This window comes from Buteo buteo, chromosome 2, assembly GCF_964188355.1.
Source record: "Buteo buteo chromosome 2, bButBut1.hap1.1, whole genome shotgun sequence".
Taxonomy (NCBI): Eukaryota; Metazoa; Chordata; class Aves; order Accipitriformes; family Accipitridae; genus Buteo; species Buteo buteo.
Genome location: NC_134172.1, coordinates 11,265,469 through 11,283,465, shown reverse-complemented (window position 1 = coordinate 11,283,465; position 17,997 = coordinate 11,265,469). Strand labels below are relative to the sequence as shown.

Here is a 17,997-nt window from a genome sequence, read left to right as displayed (position 1 = left end):
ACTGCACCTCCTTTTTAGTTCTTCCTTCCTCTTGAGTCCTTGTGTCCTCTGAATCTATATTTTTCAAAGGTATTCAGATGATTAAGTCTCAACATTTTTTTGACATGTCAAAGACATTAGAGGGGTCTCATCTCAGGTAATTAGTAGTACTTAGACAGTTGACATTTACCTCTAAGATCACTAGAGGGAAACCTGCAAGACTAATTGACAGAAATAGGACTTTTGTGTCATGGCTCACCTAAATTATTTTAGAAAACAAGGCTGGATTCAGTTTCCTAAAGAAGGGCACCTTGTGTTTAAGGTGCTGTGGGTATTTTGCCTAACCTTCCTGACACTCCAGAAAGGACTGAATCTCCCACAAGTCCTGTACCATAGGCCTCAGTGCTCTGTGGGTATCTTAGTCTGTGGTATCTCAGATGGCACTAGATGCTAATATTTTGGCAACAAATCTTATCCTTATTTTAGCATGAGAATAATAATAATTAAAAAAATCCTACGTATATAATACACATATAATATATACATGTTTAATATATGTATATTCATACATGCATAATACAGATATATACCTGTAGTTTTCAAAGACAAAGATTGATTCTGTTTTGCAAAGTGGATGGCACTGACTGAAAGTGGGAGAACTAACACATAGCAGTTAGTAAGATTAGCAGTCATCTTTGATCTGTAATTGCAACTGTTTGGTTAGTGCTTATATCAGCCTCCTGCTGATATAGGTGGTATGCATTCAGGAGCTACTCAAGTAAAAACATAATGTACATTATTATTCTTATAAAAAGGGAAGGTAGAAACTAAGCAGAAAATAACAAGAAACAAAGCAAAGTACTTTTAGCTTCCCTTCATCATAAAGGAAAAGACACACAGGAGGAAAATAGCTTCCATATTTTTAGGCATTTGTGAGTCACCTTAAATCTCTTAGGATATTTTAGTAAAAACTATATTAAAAATGCTTCTATGAAGTAATGAATTAGTAAGTTTTTCCTTCTGAGATATTTAACTTTTGTGTTTTCTTTTTTTTTTAAAAACTTCTTCAGGGTATAGAATCAGTTACCCACCTGGGAATGCAAATGTTGTGAAGTGAGCTATGTGGATTGTAAAAAGAAAGAAGACTGGGTAATGTTTTCTGAGGCTGGCTGTTAGAATTCTGCAGTTATGCACTAGACTAGTAGTAGCAATAAAGGTGTTCACACATCTGGAAATGTAGTGGTTGGGGGGGGATAATCCATCTCCTAAATGCACTGTCCTGCCCATAAGGTCCTTATCGGTAAACTGTTAGGGTCCGTGAGATTAGGCAGGCTATGGAGGTGTGGTGGAGATCTCAGAAGAGACCAGAGTAGAGCAAAGTAATAGTGTTGGCAAAGAACAACGACAAGGGAATCACATCCTTAGAGAAGGTTTTATCAACAGTGCAGGTAAAGGCTTGGGAGCTCTGGAGTGATAAAAGGCTCTAGTACTGAGTCGTTGTTTTGAAAGTGTGCAGACACTTTCATATCTCTGTAAATAAAGCATTACAATGAAAAGCAAGAGTAAATGTATAGTAATTATATTTTATATGTGTGTTCTACCTTTAACCCAGAATTACATAAATTGCATGCTATTATATCATTAGATGTCAATGGACAGAGCTGCTGAGTATAAGGAAAGTAAGGATTTTCTGGGAGGTAGGGAACATGCAGGTATGTTCACATACTGTCAGACATGAGCAGCCCTCTCCCATGCCATCACAGTTGTGCCCTGTCCTCATGCTCTGTTTAAATTGGGAAGATGAAGAGCTGGGTTACTCTGATGTAATACTCCAGCAGGCTTGGGCCACTCTGAGAACTATTTTTTCATCGAACCTACACATGTTCACTTCATGGTTTTAGCTATCTAAAATTGTTAGAACTGTTTGTGGTGATTACACAGAAAGTGGTGCAAAGTATTTTTTGTTTTGGTTGTTCTGACATTACATTAATAGCTAAAGGGAAGTTCAATTGACAGACAAAACCTTTTAGCTGTAAAAATCCCAAGGCTATCCTAACCAAGTTCCAGCCAGGAGTCTGCCAGTGCATGTTTTTCAACAGCAGAATAACAATACAGCTCATATTCTGTGCACTCCAATTTTTTTTCCATGTGCCCCTCAGTGAAAACATTCCCAGAAATTATACAAAAGGAAGAGAACTGTATATAAAGTGATTGTTGTTCTGGTCCTTGACCTGATACTCTTCAACTGTCTGCAGGAAACTGAAGCCACCTTCTCTAGAAGGCTAGTACTTGATGTGAATTTGATAGTAAGCTTTATTCTCATCAAAGCTAAATGAAGAGAACTAGCTGTGTATTGTTTCCTTGTACAGACTAGTGTGTGATAACACATCACTCTTCCATGTTTTGCATTTTTTGACATACCATTAATGAAACAATTTCAGAGCTTTCAGACATTCTTGTAATCTCACGTTGGTTTGAAAGAACACTTCAAATGAGGTCGCACTGCAAAAAAAAAATCATTCATTTACACATTTGGGCATAGTTTTAATATTCTTGTTCCTGTACTTCTGCTGCATGATGTATAGTTTGTAGAACAGAGGATAAAGGTCACGAAGCTTTGTTTTGTTTGGGTGATTTATTGTTGTTTTTTGTGGTTTTTTTAAAGACTTTTATAATTGGGATTTTTTGTAAACACTGTATTGATGTACAAAACATTGCATACACATTGTTCTTTGCTGTCTGAAGAGTATTAAATTCAGAAACAACACAAGATTAAATTTGTAAGATATTCATCAAATAGGAAGTCTCCAAGAATACTTTTAAAGATTATGGTTTAGTGTTTTGGCTGAAGTTCAAATCCTGAAGGAAAAAAAATATTTTTTTGAATAATACTGGTTCATTAAAATAATTTAAGAATTCTTAAGAAGGCTCCCATATGAGGTGCCAGACTGATTCTAAACCTCATTGAATATTATGTCTCACAGAATTATGCAAATGCCAGTCAACTTACAATCAACTGTAGACTGAAGACTCATGTCTGGAACTTCATGAAATATTATCACCAAGCATTTTTGGAGGAAAAAAAGTAAAATCCAGTCTTGAATTAATGAAACTCTGGAATAGGCTTGCAAACTATCAATGGGATTATTGTAAAACAACTTCTGTTCTCAGGATGCCTGCAAGAAATGAGGCAGCACTCCTGTAAAGTCAGTGTAACATGCTATCAGGAAAACTCAGGTCTGTTCTTATATCTGCCACTGGCTTATCTCTGTACTTTGGACTTTTTATCACTTTTAACTTATCATGCATTACAGACATTTCTGTGAAGGTTATTCTCCACTTCCTTTCTCAGACTCTCTTATTTTCTCCTGTTTCCTCTTTTCTTGTACATTTTTTTCCTTCACTTATTGCATAGTGAAATGTTTACTATTTCCTCTGTAAAACCATGGTTCTCTCTCCAGTGTTTTCTTTTAAATTTCTACCTCTTACTCTTTCTAAGTTTCTAAGTTTCCTCATCCATCTTCATTCTCTAAAAAAAAAAAAAAAAAGCCTCTGAAGTAAATTTTGGTAATCCCTTTATGAAGTTAACATGCCCCATTCTTTTTTCATTGCATAGGCTCTGGGCTAATTACCATTACTAGTGAGAGGCTGGATTCAGCAGGCACAGCCAGCTCTGGAGTTCAGAGCAGCTTTGTGGGGCAGCGGAGGAAGCTGGGAGGTAGTTTCCTATTGCTGAATAGTGATGCGAAAATCCCCATTCCCTTCTCTTTTCTATTATGTCCCTTCTACCTGGTAACTCTCAGGAGCAAAGAACATCCATGACGGGATAGGGAGTGAGCACAGAGGAGGCTGTAATGATGGGAATAAAGATTGCTGCATAAATGCAAGCAGTGAAAGGTATTTGGCTTTTTATAAGACATGCTGTTATGTCGAGATGTGTGGAAATTCAATGAAGCACCTGCATATTTTTGTGGGATATGTTGCCTTCTGTATGGAATTTATTTTCAGCAAACATGATTTGGAGACTTTGAGTGATGCTAAAGAAATGCAGACGTCCTTGACTTCAGTTTTCGACTTAAGTTTAGATGGGAATATGAAAAATATGCAACACTAGCATTCATTTGTTCTCAGAATTGGATTGTTATCCTCAGGTGGATCATGACACTCTACAACTCCAGTATGCTACACATAACATGCATAGTACAGGCTTTATGAATTGTAACTGCAGTGTAATCATGCTGACTGCAGTTCCTGCTCATCCAAAAGGAATATGATAGAGGATGGACACAAGATTCATACATACTTTTCCCTTACTTTATATATGCCTTATTTTCCCTTTCATTAAAATCAAATTGTTCAATAAGTCAACCTCACAGTAGAAAGAAACAATCTGAGCTGAGACTTGAAGAGCAATCCATCACTTCATTACAAGTATCTGTATAACAAGCCAAGAAAGAATGACAGATACTGCTCCTGAAGCCATACAGAAATTTGTACAGCTTGTCACCTGAGGCTTGGAGGTCTCCTTGCCTGTCTGATACTTGGTGACTTTAGGGCCCTAGCTAGAAATCTTGTCCCCTGCCACACTTTTCAGTCCCCTGCCACCACCCCACCCCACCCCACTTCTCAGGGAATATTGTAGCGTTCGCTACATATCAAGTTGCCACGCTTAGATCACTGGTCGGCCCGGACCAGGGAAAGAGACAGATAACACACACAGTGTGAGCGGCAACTTCCCCCTTTTGTTGTGCAGTTAATTCCTTTTATACTAACAAGGGGAGGTGGGGTTACAGGTACATCACAAGGCTGCGACTAACCCTCTAACTTTCCGTGACATCGCGAGATCTTCCGAAGGCCGAACGCTACAAATATAAACTCAAAAGCTCATGCACTGTAGAGTTCAGTGGCAGGCGAGGAGCTGTTTCATATTCTCTGTTGAAATCCCTGCACTTTTTGAGAAGAGGTAGAGGGCATTGGCTTTACTTAAATCGCCATTAAAAAATACTCCTCAGGAAATGCTTGTTTGCAGTGTACTGACTGCTTCCCAGTATCTTTATGCAGCTACTTCTTTTCTTTAAGGTTCAAAACATTTCTGCGAGATGTGGAGAAGTTAAATAAAGACATAAAAATGTTATTATTTGTATTACAATGATCATTAGCACTCCACACTTGACCAGATCTCTGTTTTGCCAACCACTTATAAACACATGATAACAATCATAAATTTTAGCATTTAACTAGACAAGACACACAAAATACAGAGGGGAAGTCATGGTGAAATGATTTGCCCAGGCCAGCAGCAAAAATCAGGACCAAGACTAGAATTCCAGTCTGCTGGATTGTAGTCTGGTAACCTTGCTAGTAGGTTTGGCTTACAAGTAGCTTCGTATCTCCTCTTTATGATATTCAGGTATTCAGGGGACCTGCAACATCAACTGTTTGTTAACATCTTTTTTCTTATCTGTTCAATAGAAGTTCTAAAATTTTTCTTCCTACTGCACAAGTTTCACACAGACACTTTAGAGGTTATTATTTACGGAGGAAATATAACAAAGGTAATAAACATGAAAAAAAAGTAGATATTTGGGCCCTAATTCACAAAGCTGCTCAGATACTTCAATTCCATCAAAATCAGTAGGTGTTAGAGGCTAAGTTAATGAGAGCTGGTGACTATATGGCTATAATATAGTAATGACTTTTAGCTACTCTTAATGGTGAAAGGCACCTCAATAAACTTCTGAAGGCATCCAGGCTTCAGATTTTTTTTCCTAAATAAATGAAATTTCTCATTTTCTCAAGGGCAGTTTTTTCTTGTTGTTTAAACAGTTAGATGAACTTCTAGAATCTGGGAGGTTTAGTTGTCTAATGATCTTTTTTTTTTCTAGAGAGAAAAACTGTCTTTTGTGTACTTTTTAGGAAGGAACCAGAATATGAATTGTGGTGCTACTCCACATGCATCATATTTGTAATGTTTCAGAATTATCTCTAATTTTCTTGTCTTCCTCCCCAAATTGCTTTAATTATTAGTCTTTTTCTTAACTACTTCTCTGATATGTGTCATTATGGTGGCTGCCTCTCAACAGCTAGCCTGGGAAAAAAACATCCCACTGGTATCACAGGGTAGGCAGAGCTACTTCACGGAGACAATGGCATAATGTATTCTGGGACAGCTGGCTCTAATGCCAGCCTCAGATAGATCAGGGTGAGTCAGAAGTAGTCAGGGCACAATTACTGGTCAAAATCAGGACCATTCACTCGCAGTTCCAGATTTTCTTTGAAATTGGTGTAATTTCACAAAAGGAAGTAGAAGAGGATCATTTTACTCTATAATGAACTTAAACTACCACCTGGAATGAGTTTTGAATCAATACAGGATAGATTTAATTCTTTATCAGCATAAAAAAGTATTGTCCTAAGTCTGCCCCTTGTCATCATGATGCCCATGTGCACGGTTACATATGCCACAAGTCCAACAGGACTTGAACAAAGGCACAAGGTGCTACACATTGATTATACGTCAAGAGATAATTTGTATTGATTGGAACAGCTGAGTTCTCGGTAGCTTTAAAAAAATTTCTGGTACATACACATTTATAAAATTCTTTCATTTTTCTGTGGAAAGGGAAAAGTTTTAGGCATCTTCACGAAGTACTGTTAACTTTGATGTGCTATCAGTATCCTTGTATGACCTATTTCTCATAACTCTGTCCCATACTAGAGAATGCTGGAGCTTCATTCACAATTCACACTCCCAGGGTGAATTATATAGATAAATCATGGTGCCACAGTCCATTGAATTTTACCTAATATTATTCTTTTTCCTTCAAGAACTTTAAGAGACTATGACTTTCTGCACTGACTTTCATTATTTTTCTCCAACACATGAATAATTAATGTGGATTACTCTGGACTGTTTAAACTCTTTATTAAAGAAATTGCCAAGTGTATATAATAGTGTTGCTTTCATGAGATGAACTCAGATGATTTTGGCACTCTAAATAAACATTATAATGTGATTCAAAATTGCACAATAAAGGTATGAAGCTGTTTTTTCCAAACACACTCCCAATAATAGCAATAATAGCAATTTAAAGTGTTTTCAATATCTGGCAGGCTTCAATATGGATACACAGAAATAGACAGTTTTAGAGTACTGTTTGGGTCCTGTCTCCCTGTTTGGAGCTCATCTGTTAAGTGTAGCTCCCAAACCCATGTGTACTGTTGTCCAGATTAGAATTACTTCCCTGCAATAAATGACTGTGGACTATCTCCTTGCACTTCAGACTCCCCTGAGTTGTATGATTCTTTTTTTCCTTCCCAAGTTGTTTTTACCAAGTCCACATGATAATTTACCCAGCTCAAATTAACTGTGAAATTGAGATGGAACAAAAAGGAGGGTGATTTTCTAAGAAGAATGAGGAAGGGAAAAGATGGGTTCATATGTGACAGGTACTGGTCATACTGCAGCTGTTGGCACAGGCATCATCAGTTAAAAGATGCTGTACTGTTTTCTAAATAAAACGGAACAGAAAAGCCAATCATTCCAAAGAGGTCCTCTGCAAAACATTGTTTCTGCCTTTGAAGTCTGCTCGACAGTGTTGGGAGAGGCACATTATCCCTAAATATTGGGTAATTACTTACTTTTAGAGGCAATATAACTAGATGAGAATTGCTGTGAATTCCAGTTATGTTTTTTTAAGCACCAAGGAGATACACATTAAGAATCTCTGACAAATAATGAAAAGAAAATTTTGGTGCTTGTTAGAGGAAAATGATAAACATATCTCTTTTCCTTCCTTTGATTATGTGAATAATGGGAGTTTTCCCAAAATATGAGCCACAGCTTTAAAGAACTGTTTTAAAAAAAACCCTGTCACTGAATGTGGCTCTTGGAGACTGATTAGCTTCAGATAATGGGACATAAGCTTCTTTACCATAAGTGTTTTGGAAAATTTTATCTGAAAGAACTATCTTCCAAAGTGCATAACCACCAGACACAGTACCTGTTTCCTCTAGCTAATAGTTCATTACTTCTTTGACCCAGTTTGTCTTAACCCTGACTGGAAGAAGGCTAGAATTATGTTATAATTAGGACTTGGAATTCACTCCCATTCTGCATTTTTGTAAAACAAGTATACAAGAATAGACTGACAGTTGATGGGTAAAATGAGGTTGACAGATATAATGATGACAGTAGTTCTTTCACAGAATAAATATGACAGAAGCCGCTGAACTGCAATGCTTTCTGGCCTATGTGCAATAATATTGAGGAAGGCTTTGCTGGTAACATCATACTCTGGTGTATGTAAGCCTCAGTGTTACCTTTTTAGTATCTTACAGCTACGAATAATAATAGAAGGCTTTGTGGGGAGGGATATTCTACAGGCAATAGCAGGTAAAAAAATCAGGCTGTTCGTTGATGTATTTAAACAGCAAAGTGGAATTACTCATTTAGAGTCAATGGCGTTCAGCCCTCAAATTCTCTGCTAAGTGCAAAAAAATTTTGCTTAGTCGCAGTTGTGATTTCAGTGGGTGTTGGGTGATTTCAGTTTACTGCCCAGTAAGAAAATTAATTTTAGCAACTGGTGACCAGAAGAAGGTATTGAATCGCAGTTATTAAAGGCCTGGTCTGGGTCTTTATGGCATTTTGTATAGAGCTTATGAGCACTTCAATTAACATTTTTTAATTTTGAAGGGACAGACCATACATTTTATATTGTAGAGATGATAATTTTGTCTCAGTAAGGGCTACCAACAAGGCAAAGGTCTTTTGTCTGGGGCTGTGTTACTTAAACAAAATCAGATTTGACCCCTCCTGCCACAGTCAATGGGTGTGGGTAAAATATTTCAGTCTTGATCCCAAGAAATAATAATTTTAATGTTAGTTTTTAAATGATGTGCTATTTGTTCTCCAATAATGGGTTTATCTGCGAATCTTTTATTTAAATAGAGAGCATCTTAGTGTTCAGTTCAGTGTAACTAGGTATTAGTGGAGCTACTTGTTTGCCAGATTATATCTCTGCTCCCCATTTGCCGTGTGAGCTAGTGGTGGTCTCTGCTAAAGAAACAGAGATGGAAAATGTAGCATTGAGAGAACTGTAATTTTTCAGGGGACACAATGCAAGCGCTTTTAATATTTATTGTGAAAAAAATTACAAAAAGCCACAGCAAAACACATTGCCTGTATCAACCATGTTCTTTCTGAGCCCTGGGCAGATGCAAATGCTGTTCTGGAGCTTTCCCAGTGATGGCCTTTCCCTGTCTCTTTGCCTTATGAACTATTATTACTGCTCACATCTTCAATTATTCTTAGCAGTGACCTTTCCTCAGTGCTCCCCAGAAGAAAAGCCTTACATCATTGCAATCATGGCATTAGTAATCAGATAAGTTAATAGTATTTTCACCACAAAGCAATTCCTTTCTTTAGTGGTGGACAGGCTCAGGACTAATTACATGCAAAGAAAAGATGAAACCATTTTTTTTTTCTAAATGCAGAAAGGACAAAGTACAACCCTTACGTAGTGAGAAATAGTATCATACATCACAGCGTTTTTGTACTATTTTGCCTATTTAGTGCGTCAATCCATACATGTTGAAGGGCAAGTCATATAAAGAAGGTAACTGAGGCACTAATATGTACTGACATTGAGGCTTCAGTGGCAAATCTTGGCTATAAGTTTAGTACTGACATTTTCCCTTTTTGAATGAAAACTCTTTTCCATGGTGAATTGTTCTGGCTAGGGTCATATTTCAATATACAAAATCAGTGTGTATGAAAAATGATTGAAAGAAGGAGTAATTCTGAGATGAGGAAGTGTTAACACCATATGGTAACACTTATGGGAAATCTTTCCTTACTTTAGTAAGGAAACTTTTCATGTAAGAAATTGCACAGTCCTCCAGTTAACCACTGCAGGGATTTCTTTTGTCATCTTTATGACTGTTAATTTGGATTACAATAAGGCCTGGGTTCCTCACCAGGGATCAGTGCTTCATTGTATTAGGCTTTGTACATGCACACAATTAAAAAAAAAAAAAATCTGCTCTCAAAAGTTTACAGTATTACAAAAACATCAGGCACCTATTACATTCACAAAACATAAAAGGTGGAGTAAAGGAAGAAGATCAAAGCTCAGTGCTTATTATAGAGTCATGTATTTTTCTTAGCTTCTGTCTTGGGAGAAAGAGCCCCTTTAGTATGATGTGCTCCTTTAATATTATTTTTGACCATATTGATTTACTTTTCTTTCATAGTTAAACTACTATTCCAAGCAGTTGTTGATAAACCATCACAGGTTCTGATGTCCTGATAAAATGCCTTTCTCAATGAAGATTATTCTGGATATCCTGAGAACCCAAGGAGAAAGAGAGAATGTGGCTGAACCTACTCCACTCCTGAAAAGCTCTGAATAGAGGGAGCAAGTTGGAGCAAATTCTGCCCCTCTCTTACCTCCTGTCTCTTTACCTCTCTCCTAGTCAACACACCAGAAGGGAGGTAGAGGAGGAATGGGTTGAGTGTGCTAGAAGAAGGGAAGTGGAGGGCACCCATGGGAAAGGGTGAGATTGGAGATCCAGAAATTGCCAGCAATCAGTAATGACAAAAAGGTGACAGACATGCTGTTCACCTGCATGAGTAAAAGGAGAGGGCACTGGTAGGAAGGGCAGTGCCCGAGTATGGCATGCACATGCTTGGGAGGGACAGAAAGGGGCGACTGTATTCTGGTGGTGGAACAATGCTTTCTTGGAGAGTAGAAGAGAATGGGTAGGAGTTAGAAAAAATGCTTCTCAGAAAGAGAATGGAGGAGTTTGGAACAGAAAAAAAAAGCAAAGAAAAAAGGGGATAAAACCGAAAATTTAAAAATGGGGTCAGGGAATATCCAAATTTATTACCAAAGTGAATGCAAAAATAAAACTAAAGAAACAGTAGTTGATTTTTCACATGCAATTGATAGATTTTGAGTATGAGTAATGCTTACATTACATGTGTATGTACACCTATGGCACCTATGCAACCACAGAGTTCGGGAAACTGAGTGGAACTCTGCTTAAAACTGTGATCAGCTTAAAGTACATTTTTCCCAGCCATTCTTGCATTTTTGTGTAATTCTAGACTTGTTAGGCTTACATGTACAGCAGACAGATGAGGATGTGTTGGAGAGATCACAGCTTTAGCAGACTGAGCAAAATTTTCTCTCACCTCTATTAATGAGAGGAATATGTCTCAATCAGATGACTCCTCCATTCAGTTTTCTGCTTGAAAACCATGTTTGACTCTTCCTACTGGTCAGTTCATGTTATCATTTCTTATTGTTGTTGTACACTACCTTGACTTCTTTTTAGTTAGAACTATCCCAGCAGTGTGAGCTGAGCACTTTAAAAATGTCATTCTTGAACCATATTTCTTAATCCTACTATTGGAAAATAAACATGTGTTCTCTATTTAGAGTCATTCACAGCTGGTGTTAAAGACTCAAGGAGGCCCATCAGGGATATCCAATGTTGGCATACCCAGGTGTTTCCTTTTTAGTTTCTCTCATTAGCAGTATTTAGTGGTACTTACCCTTCAAGGTCTCCTTACTAGATAGGAACTAGATCTGAAAGCAGCAGGTAAGTGTGGTGTGAGCTTTCACTCTAGACTGTTAAAAATGCTAATATTTAATCATTGACATATTTTGATTAAAGAAACACATACTGGTTAAAACTTTGTGATGCGGTGAGGTTGTTATTGTCTGCAAATGTGAAGAGACATTAGGTGCTCACACTACTGTGTTGGGTGAAGAGTATGAAAGGAAGAGGTAGAGAACCCTCAACAACAGAAAGGATTTAGGAGGTTTGTATTGTCCTAGTTTCTGACTGATAAGTATAGAGAAACTTAGCTGTTCCTGCCTATTGTTTGTTTTCTTGTTTCCATGATTTTAAGACAATTTTTGACAAAGAGGGGCTATGGCCTAATTTTTATCTTGGTTAATAAAAATGCTTACAGATTTTGGGCATTCTTAAAAGAGATGTGTAATGTTAAAATCATCATGAGTTGGTTAACTGGGGGAAAGGATAGAGAAATTAACATCATCTATTTGATAAGTGGATTTTAAAGAAATATTTTTCTGGTAAGTGGATTACTACAGCTTTTCTAGATGAAGTTCAAGTGACTTCAGCTGGTGCCTTGACTGTGGTCACCTTCAGAGGCACCTCTTATAAATCCAAACAAGCAGTATATTCCAGTGTGATTTAAACTTTCCTATTTTGTCTTTAGGAAAGCAGAACTGCTGTATATCTGATGAAAGGAGGAAGGCAATAGTTTTATTAGAGTCTCATGAAAAGAATATCTCAAGAAAGAGATTTAAACTCATATGTCCTGTACTTGCAACAGTATTTTGTGATTATGTTGTGCTGACTGTCTGAGAAACAATACTGAAGGTGTAGGGTAGAGGGAGAGGAAAGGGAGATAGATAGAAGATCTTGTGAGGCCCTATGGAATCTCTTTTCCTGGCTAGTTAACAAAGAATGCACCATGTAAATGTACTGTAATATATAGCATAGATACCTACCCTTGTTTTAAGCAGTCATAAAGAACATTGAGAAAATGCGTGTATACATGAGTGCGTTGAATAGAAATGGTCCTCGTACCTGACACAACTTAGTAGAATTGAAGACTACCGAAGTCTGTGTTAGGAAGCAAGGATAAAGTTAGGTATGTATTTATTTATTCTTCTTGACTTGTCTCTGAGAGACCTACTTACCTTCGCGTATGGATGTTCACTGTATTGGTTTATATTATGCAGTCAGCCTGGGCTTTTCTGACCTGTAGCAAGCTTTACTCAGGTAAACCCTTGTGGAATTCACTGTGGTAAATTAGCAAAAAGATAGTTTATAAGTGCATGATTTATGTCAGTAGAAGTTAATGGACATATACCACACCTTTGCAAACCCTTCTGTTTAAGAATGTGAAAAAACATATAGTTATCCAAGTATATGGGATAATCCTTACTGCTGTGTTAAATGGATTTTAAATAGCTCCAATATGTGTCGGAGAACTACTCTCCCTATATGACAAGATGTGCAGTGTAGGCTTGTGTGCCTTGGTTACAGGGGGAGGGGATGATCAGCTGAACTTCTTGTGGGTGCTGGTGCACCTGTGTGCAAGTCATTGCTCCAACCTTCTTTGTCACTACTGGGATGTAAGGACCATACAAGTGTTAGTGAAGAGGTGAATCTTTAATGTGAATTAAGAAAGAAACCTGTGTTTAAATTCTAGGTTAAGCAAACCAATAGATGTGTACCTGGTCAGTTTTCTTCTCCGTCAGCTGGTTGAATAGTGATATGGAGAATTTGTTACTTCAGGGCTGCTGTACAGAGTAAGATTGGGGGATCAGTATTGGGTGGTTTGGGTTTTTTTTGTGGGGTTTGAAGGTATTGCGTCAACAGTTTATGTGGTTTAGGAGATGATTTTTGGTAGGAGGGTTGTTTGATAGAAAATTAAATGTAATTTTGATCCCATAAAGCCTGAACTGAATTAAGTGCTTTTTGGAGACAATACCACTTCTCTCTTCAGCAGTGACTTATTACCACCATTGCTATTAGTAGGTAGAGGATATTTAAAATGAAATATGATGCTTCTTAATGTCATAGCAACAAAAGATAAATTAGTAGTTAAATTAGCATATTGACTGGTTGGGTGACAAATGTATAACAATCAACTCTAGCAATAAGTAACTTGAAACAAAATATTTTTCAAGGGGTTTTGGAGGTCCTTGTCTATTTTAGAGTTAACATAGTTTGCCATGCATTACCTTTTATTAATTTGCTCTCCAAGACATAAATTTCCAAGGCTAATTGCATCAGATGCCTTGCTGTGGTGAGCATCAAATAACCAACTATTATTAAAAGAGAAACTAAAACATGATAAAATCAGTTTTCTTTTGTGCTTTTCATGGAAAATATATGAGGTGATAAAGCAAAGCGTATCAAGCAAAATCAGAGTGCATTTCAATCGGAGTTCTGTATGGAGGTAGCCTGGTTGTTTATTTCTTTGTACCTGAGCATATTCATTTTGTTCATCTTGTACCTGGATTTTTCTGCTTCTGAGAATATCAGTACATTTAGTGGGTGGCCATGGGCAGCATGTGCCTGTGATCCCAGCTCCCAGGTGCTTCAATCAGCAGGGTCTGGGTGAACCAGTCACTGTTTTAATGTGCCACTCCACTAGAAACATTCCGGGTTGTAACTTCTCATCTGACACCTTTTGGATCTACAACACGGCTTCTGCAGGATGGGGAGTCAACTACAAACCTGCCTGACTTTCCTCCATCATAGGATACCTTCTGCAGGCCTTCACTGGACATGGACATTTCAGGCTTCTGGTTTTAACTCTTTTGTGATCTCTCAGGAAAACAAGGCAGAGATTTAATGAGGCATTTTTTCCTAACCATAAAAACTTTTCTTTTAGAAGAGAACTTCAGATTTCTGAAAACAGGAATATTGAAGTATACCTTTCATTTGTCTAGTTTATATTTGCATTTGAAGTCTATTACCTTTTTTTTTCTGCAAGCATTCCTTTTTTTAAGTGGTTGTTACTATGCTTTTAATTAGAGCTTTTCTGCTGTATACTCTGTGCTGATGTGTTTTGGTCGCTGCCTGTCTTCGTTCTTGTCTTATGTTCTTTAGGAGTCAATATATAGTTAAGGCATCCTTCTGCTTTGCTGGGTCACCACCAAGGTTGCAAGCAGATATCTTCAGTGAGTTTTCAGACACCATTTCAGGTCAAACGGCTGTTACAGTAGACTTGTGTGGAGCACAATTATACACATCTCAAAAATATGTCAGGAACATGTTTGTGGATTGTGTAGATGCATGCTGTTCTACCATACTCTGCTTGCAGAAGTTTTCATGGTCTGAAACTTCATCTACCTTTCAAAAGCTGCCAAATGTATATCCACAGTTTATTTGTGCACAGGTAAAAGGATGAGAGAACACTTTTATTGGTGTGCATATTGTAGGCTTTCATTATCTGCTTAAGGTTATGTATATGTGGTCTTTGCAGGCAGGTGTGGGAGAGATGTAAGGGACTCTGCTGGTGCTCCAATATGTCTCGAATTCATGTAAATGTGCTTACCTAGCTCAGACCTAGCACTGTGCTAATAAATCCTGCTGAGAGACACAGTATATTAGTTCAGGCTTAATGATGTGCTAATACAGTTACCTGCTGAAAAGCTATGCAGGCATGCATAAGTCACTCTATCCCCCTGAACTTTTCTTTTAGCAGGATTAGGACTCAGGTAATTCATAGGCAGAGAGTCTTGAGCCTTTCGGGTTTTTTTTAATAAGAACAGCCTACTTAATCCATTTGACTCTGATGAATAAAGATGCTTGTACTCTGTGCTTCTGTGGAGATACGCACAGCTGGGGAGAGAGGATTTGCTCCTGTGTTTAGATGTGGTGAAGTTCCTGGCTGTTTTTTGATGCAGTGCGAAACTGTTCAAGATCGCTTAATTTCTATAACTCCCTGTGTCCATTTATAAACTTAAAGGTACTTCCCAGAGAAGCTGAAAGGTTTAATTGTGAAAATGTGTTCTTTAGGGCAGTTTCTGCGTTCAAAATACGGCCTCATTCCTTGGATTTTATCCAGTCCAAGCTCTTTATCTTTGTCAGAAAACAAGGTAAAGAAACTACTTGTTGGGTTAACAGAGTGCCTGCCCTTAACAGCAGCGTGACGTTTCACGCTGCTTCTGTACTTGGTCCTTGTGCCCGTCCCCCAGTGTGGAGTGACCAGAGCAGAGGTGCATCTTGCCCACTGGTCTGCTGTCCTCACAAATATCAGCAGGAGTTCATTTTATTTGAAGATAAAGGGAATAATAGCTAGTGTCTCGTTACCTGGCTAGGTGATACTAGCAACAGGGGAACAAAATACTTCATCTGTGAAGATGTGTATAAGTGGATAAGCTGGGGTTGCCAACCTGGATGCAGTTTCTAGGGTGAGGTATGGAGCTGGTGTAGCAGGGCCCCATAAAGCAACATGTTTTGCAGCAAATTTCCTACTGTAAATGGAAAAAAACCCCTGGGATATTTTTCATAGATGTCTACCCATTTGTCAGCTGTCTGTGGAGGTATCATGGTGTTGGTATGGATGGCTTAATTTTTAAGCCTTTCTCCAAAGAGTTAGTTCTCTTGAGCATCTAGGTGTGGTCTATGGTTGCAGTTACTAAATCCAAGCCTATTTTGAGCAATTTATACCTGATTCCTAGGCTTGTCTCATTGAAGTAGAAATCTCTTTAGGAAACTCCTGATTTCTTGGTGTATACTTCTGTAGTGTATTGCTGCATTACTGTGCTGTGGTATAATAACATATTCAAAATTGAGAGAATGTACAGTTCCTCAAACTACTAAACAAGAGACAGGCATGGAGAAAACTGAACCCTCAGTAGAGGAATGAGGAGGAAGAAAAACATTGGAGGTTATTCTGGACATAACCACTTAGTAAGATGTACTGGCTAACCAGACCTCTTTGCATGTTCTTGACCTTCTGTACTGCCCAATTTAGACTCCAAAGGCCAACCAAATGTCTGACTCTTGCTGAGCGTTTAATAGCCTGAGAGGTCTTCAGTCTGCACTAATTATCCACAGTTTGAAACCTGTATTAATTTTTGCATTTCTACTGTGTTTTAGGCTGCCTGTTTGAAGATGACCTTTGCAAATCTTTTGAGATCTGTGTAAATGGTAAGTCTTCAATGTTTTGTTTTACTACTGTGTCCTCTGCTGTGTAATTGCTGTGTGGTTGATTCAATAAGCCAAATCTATATATGAATGAGGAGGAGAGCAAAAAGGCAAAAAAAACCCCAAACCAAAACAAACAAAAGAAAAACCCAAACCAAACTACCAGGTGTGACTATTCTGGTCAGCAGTTAGGGGAAATTTAATAGATTTAAAAATATATATAAATATTCTCTCAACCTTGAACAACATAATCTCCTCTTATGAGAAATAGATTGTAATTAAATTAAACACTGAAATATGTTAACATTTCATTTGTCTTAATACAGGGTGCAAAGAACTGTTTTGTTATCTTCAGGTTGTTCATCCTTTCAGAGGAGGATGTTAAGTAATTATCAGTCTCCTTTTCTTCAAAAGGTTGTTATTTATTATAGTAAGAAAGGTCTCAAAGGAAGACTGCCATTGCTCTTGATTATGCTGCTTCCTTTTTCTGTGACTTTACTTGAACTATGCAGAAGCAGCTTTCTTTGGCTCTCCTTCACAATTTCTTTTCAGTAAGTCAAAAAAGCCAACACAAATGTATGAATGAGTCTAATGGAATAGCAGGAAAGACTTTTTCTGACAATAGTCAAAGATTTTTAATGTGCTATGTGAAATCATTTAAGTTCTGATGAAGGACAATGTTTAAAGATAGATCTTTTGAAGCAATTAGTGTTGTAAAATATGTAGATCAGTAATTCGGCTTTTTTAAAATTAAGTATTATATATGAAATTTCTCTTTGTGAATGTATGGCATAAAGAAGTAGTTTTGTTTTCCATCAAACACAGGAGACAATAATATGGGTCTATTAATTGATAAACTTTATTAATATCCTAATTAAGCATCTAAGATGAAATGAGATTAATTTTCCAGTATTGCTGAACGTCAGACAAAAGCACACAGGAGAGGAAATAAAAGACAGAACTATGATTGAGGAGTTGGGAAGAATTAAAACAGGTAGAAGGTTAGAAACAGTGCATTTATTAACATCTCCAAAGGTAATTCTTGTGTGAAACTGTCATTTGAAGTTGTTCCAATAATTGCAAAAACTCTGCATTGTTAATTTCCTTGACTGACACCAGGAATGTTAGTGGCACTTTTCCTACAGTGGTACATTTTGCTGACTACCAATGATATTCAGTGCCTAGCTGTAGTCTTTCCCAATGCAAGTATATTTGATGGGGTTTTATAGTAGGCCACTATTATATCTGGCAGACAACGTATAATGGAGAATTTATGCAACAGATGATAGTAAAGAAATGTATGTACTT

The 17,997-nt window shown here is 37.5% G+C and overlaps 1 protein-coding gene across 1 annotated transcript in view; it reads left to right on the top strand.

Moving 5' to 3' along the window:
- PTPRN2 (protein tyrosine phosphatase receptor type N2) overlaps positions 1 to 17,997 on the top strand; it is a 662,435-nt gene that overhangs the window by 54,015 nt on the left and 590,423 nt on the right. The window contains 1 exon segment of the mRNA XM_075022535.1: positions 16,642 to 16,692. Coding sequence (XP_074878636.1) covers positions 16,642 to 16,692 — 51 coding nt within the window.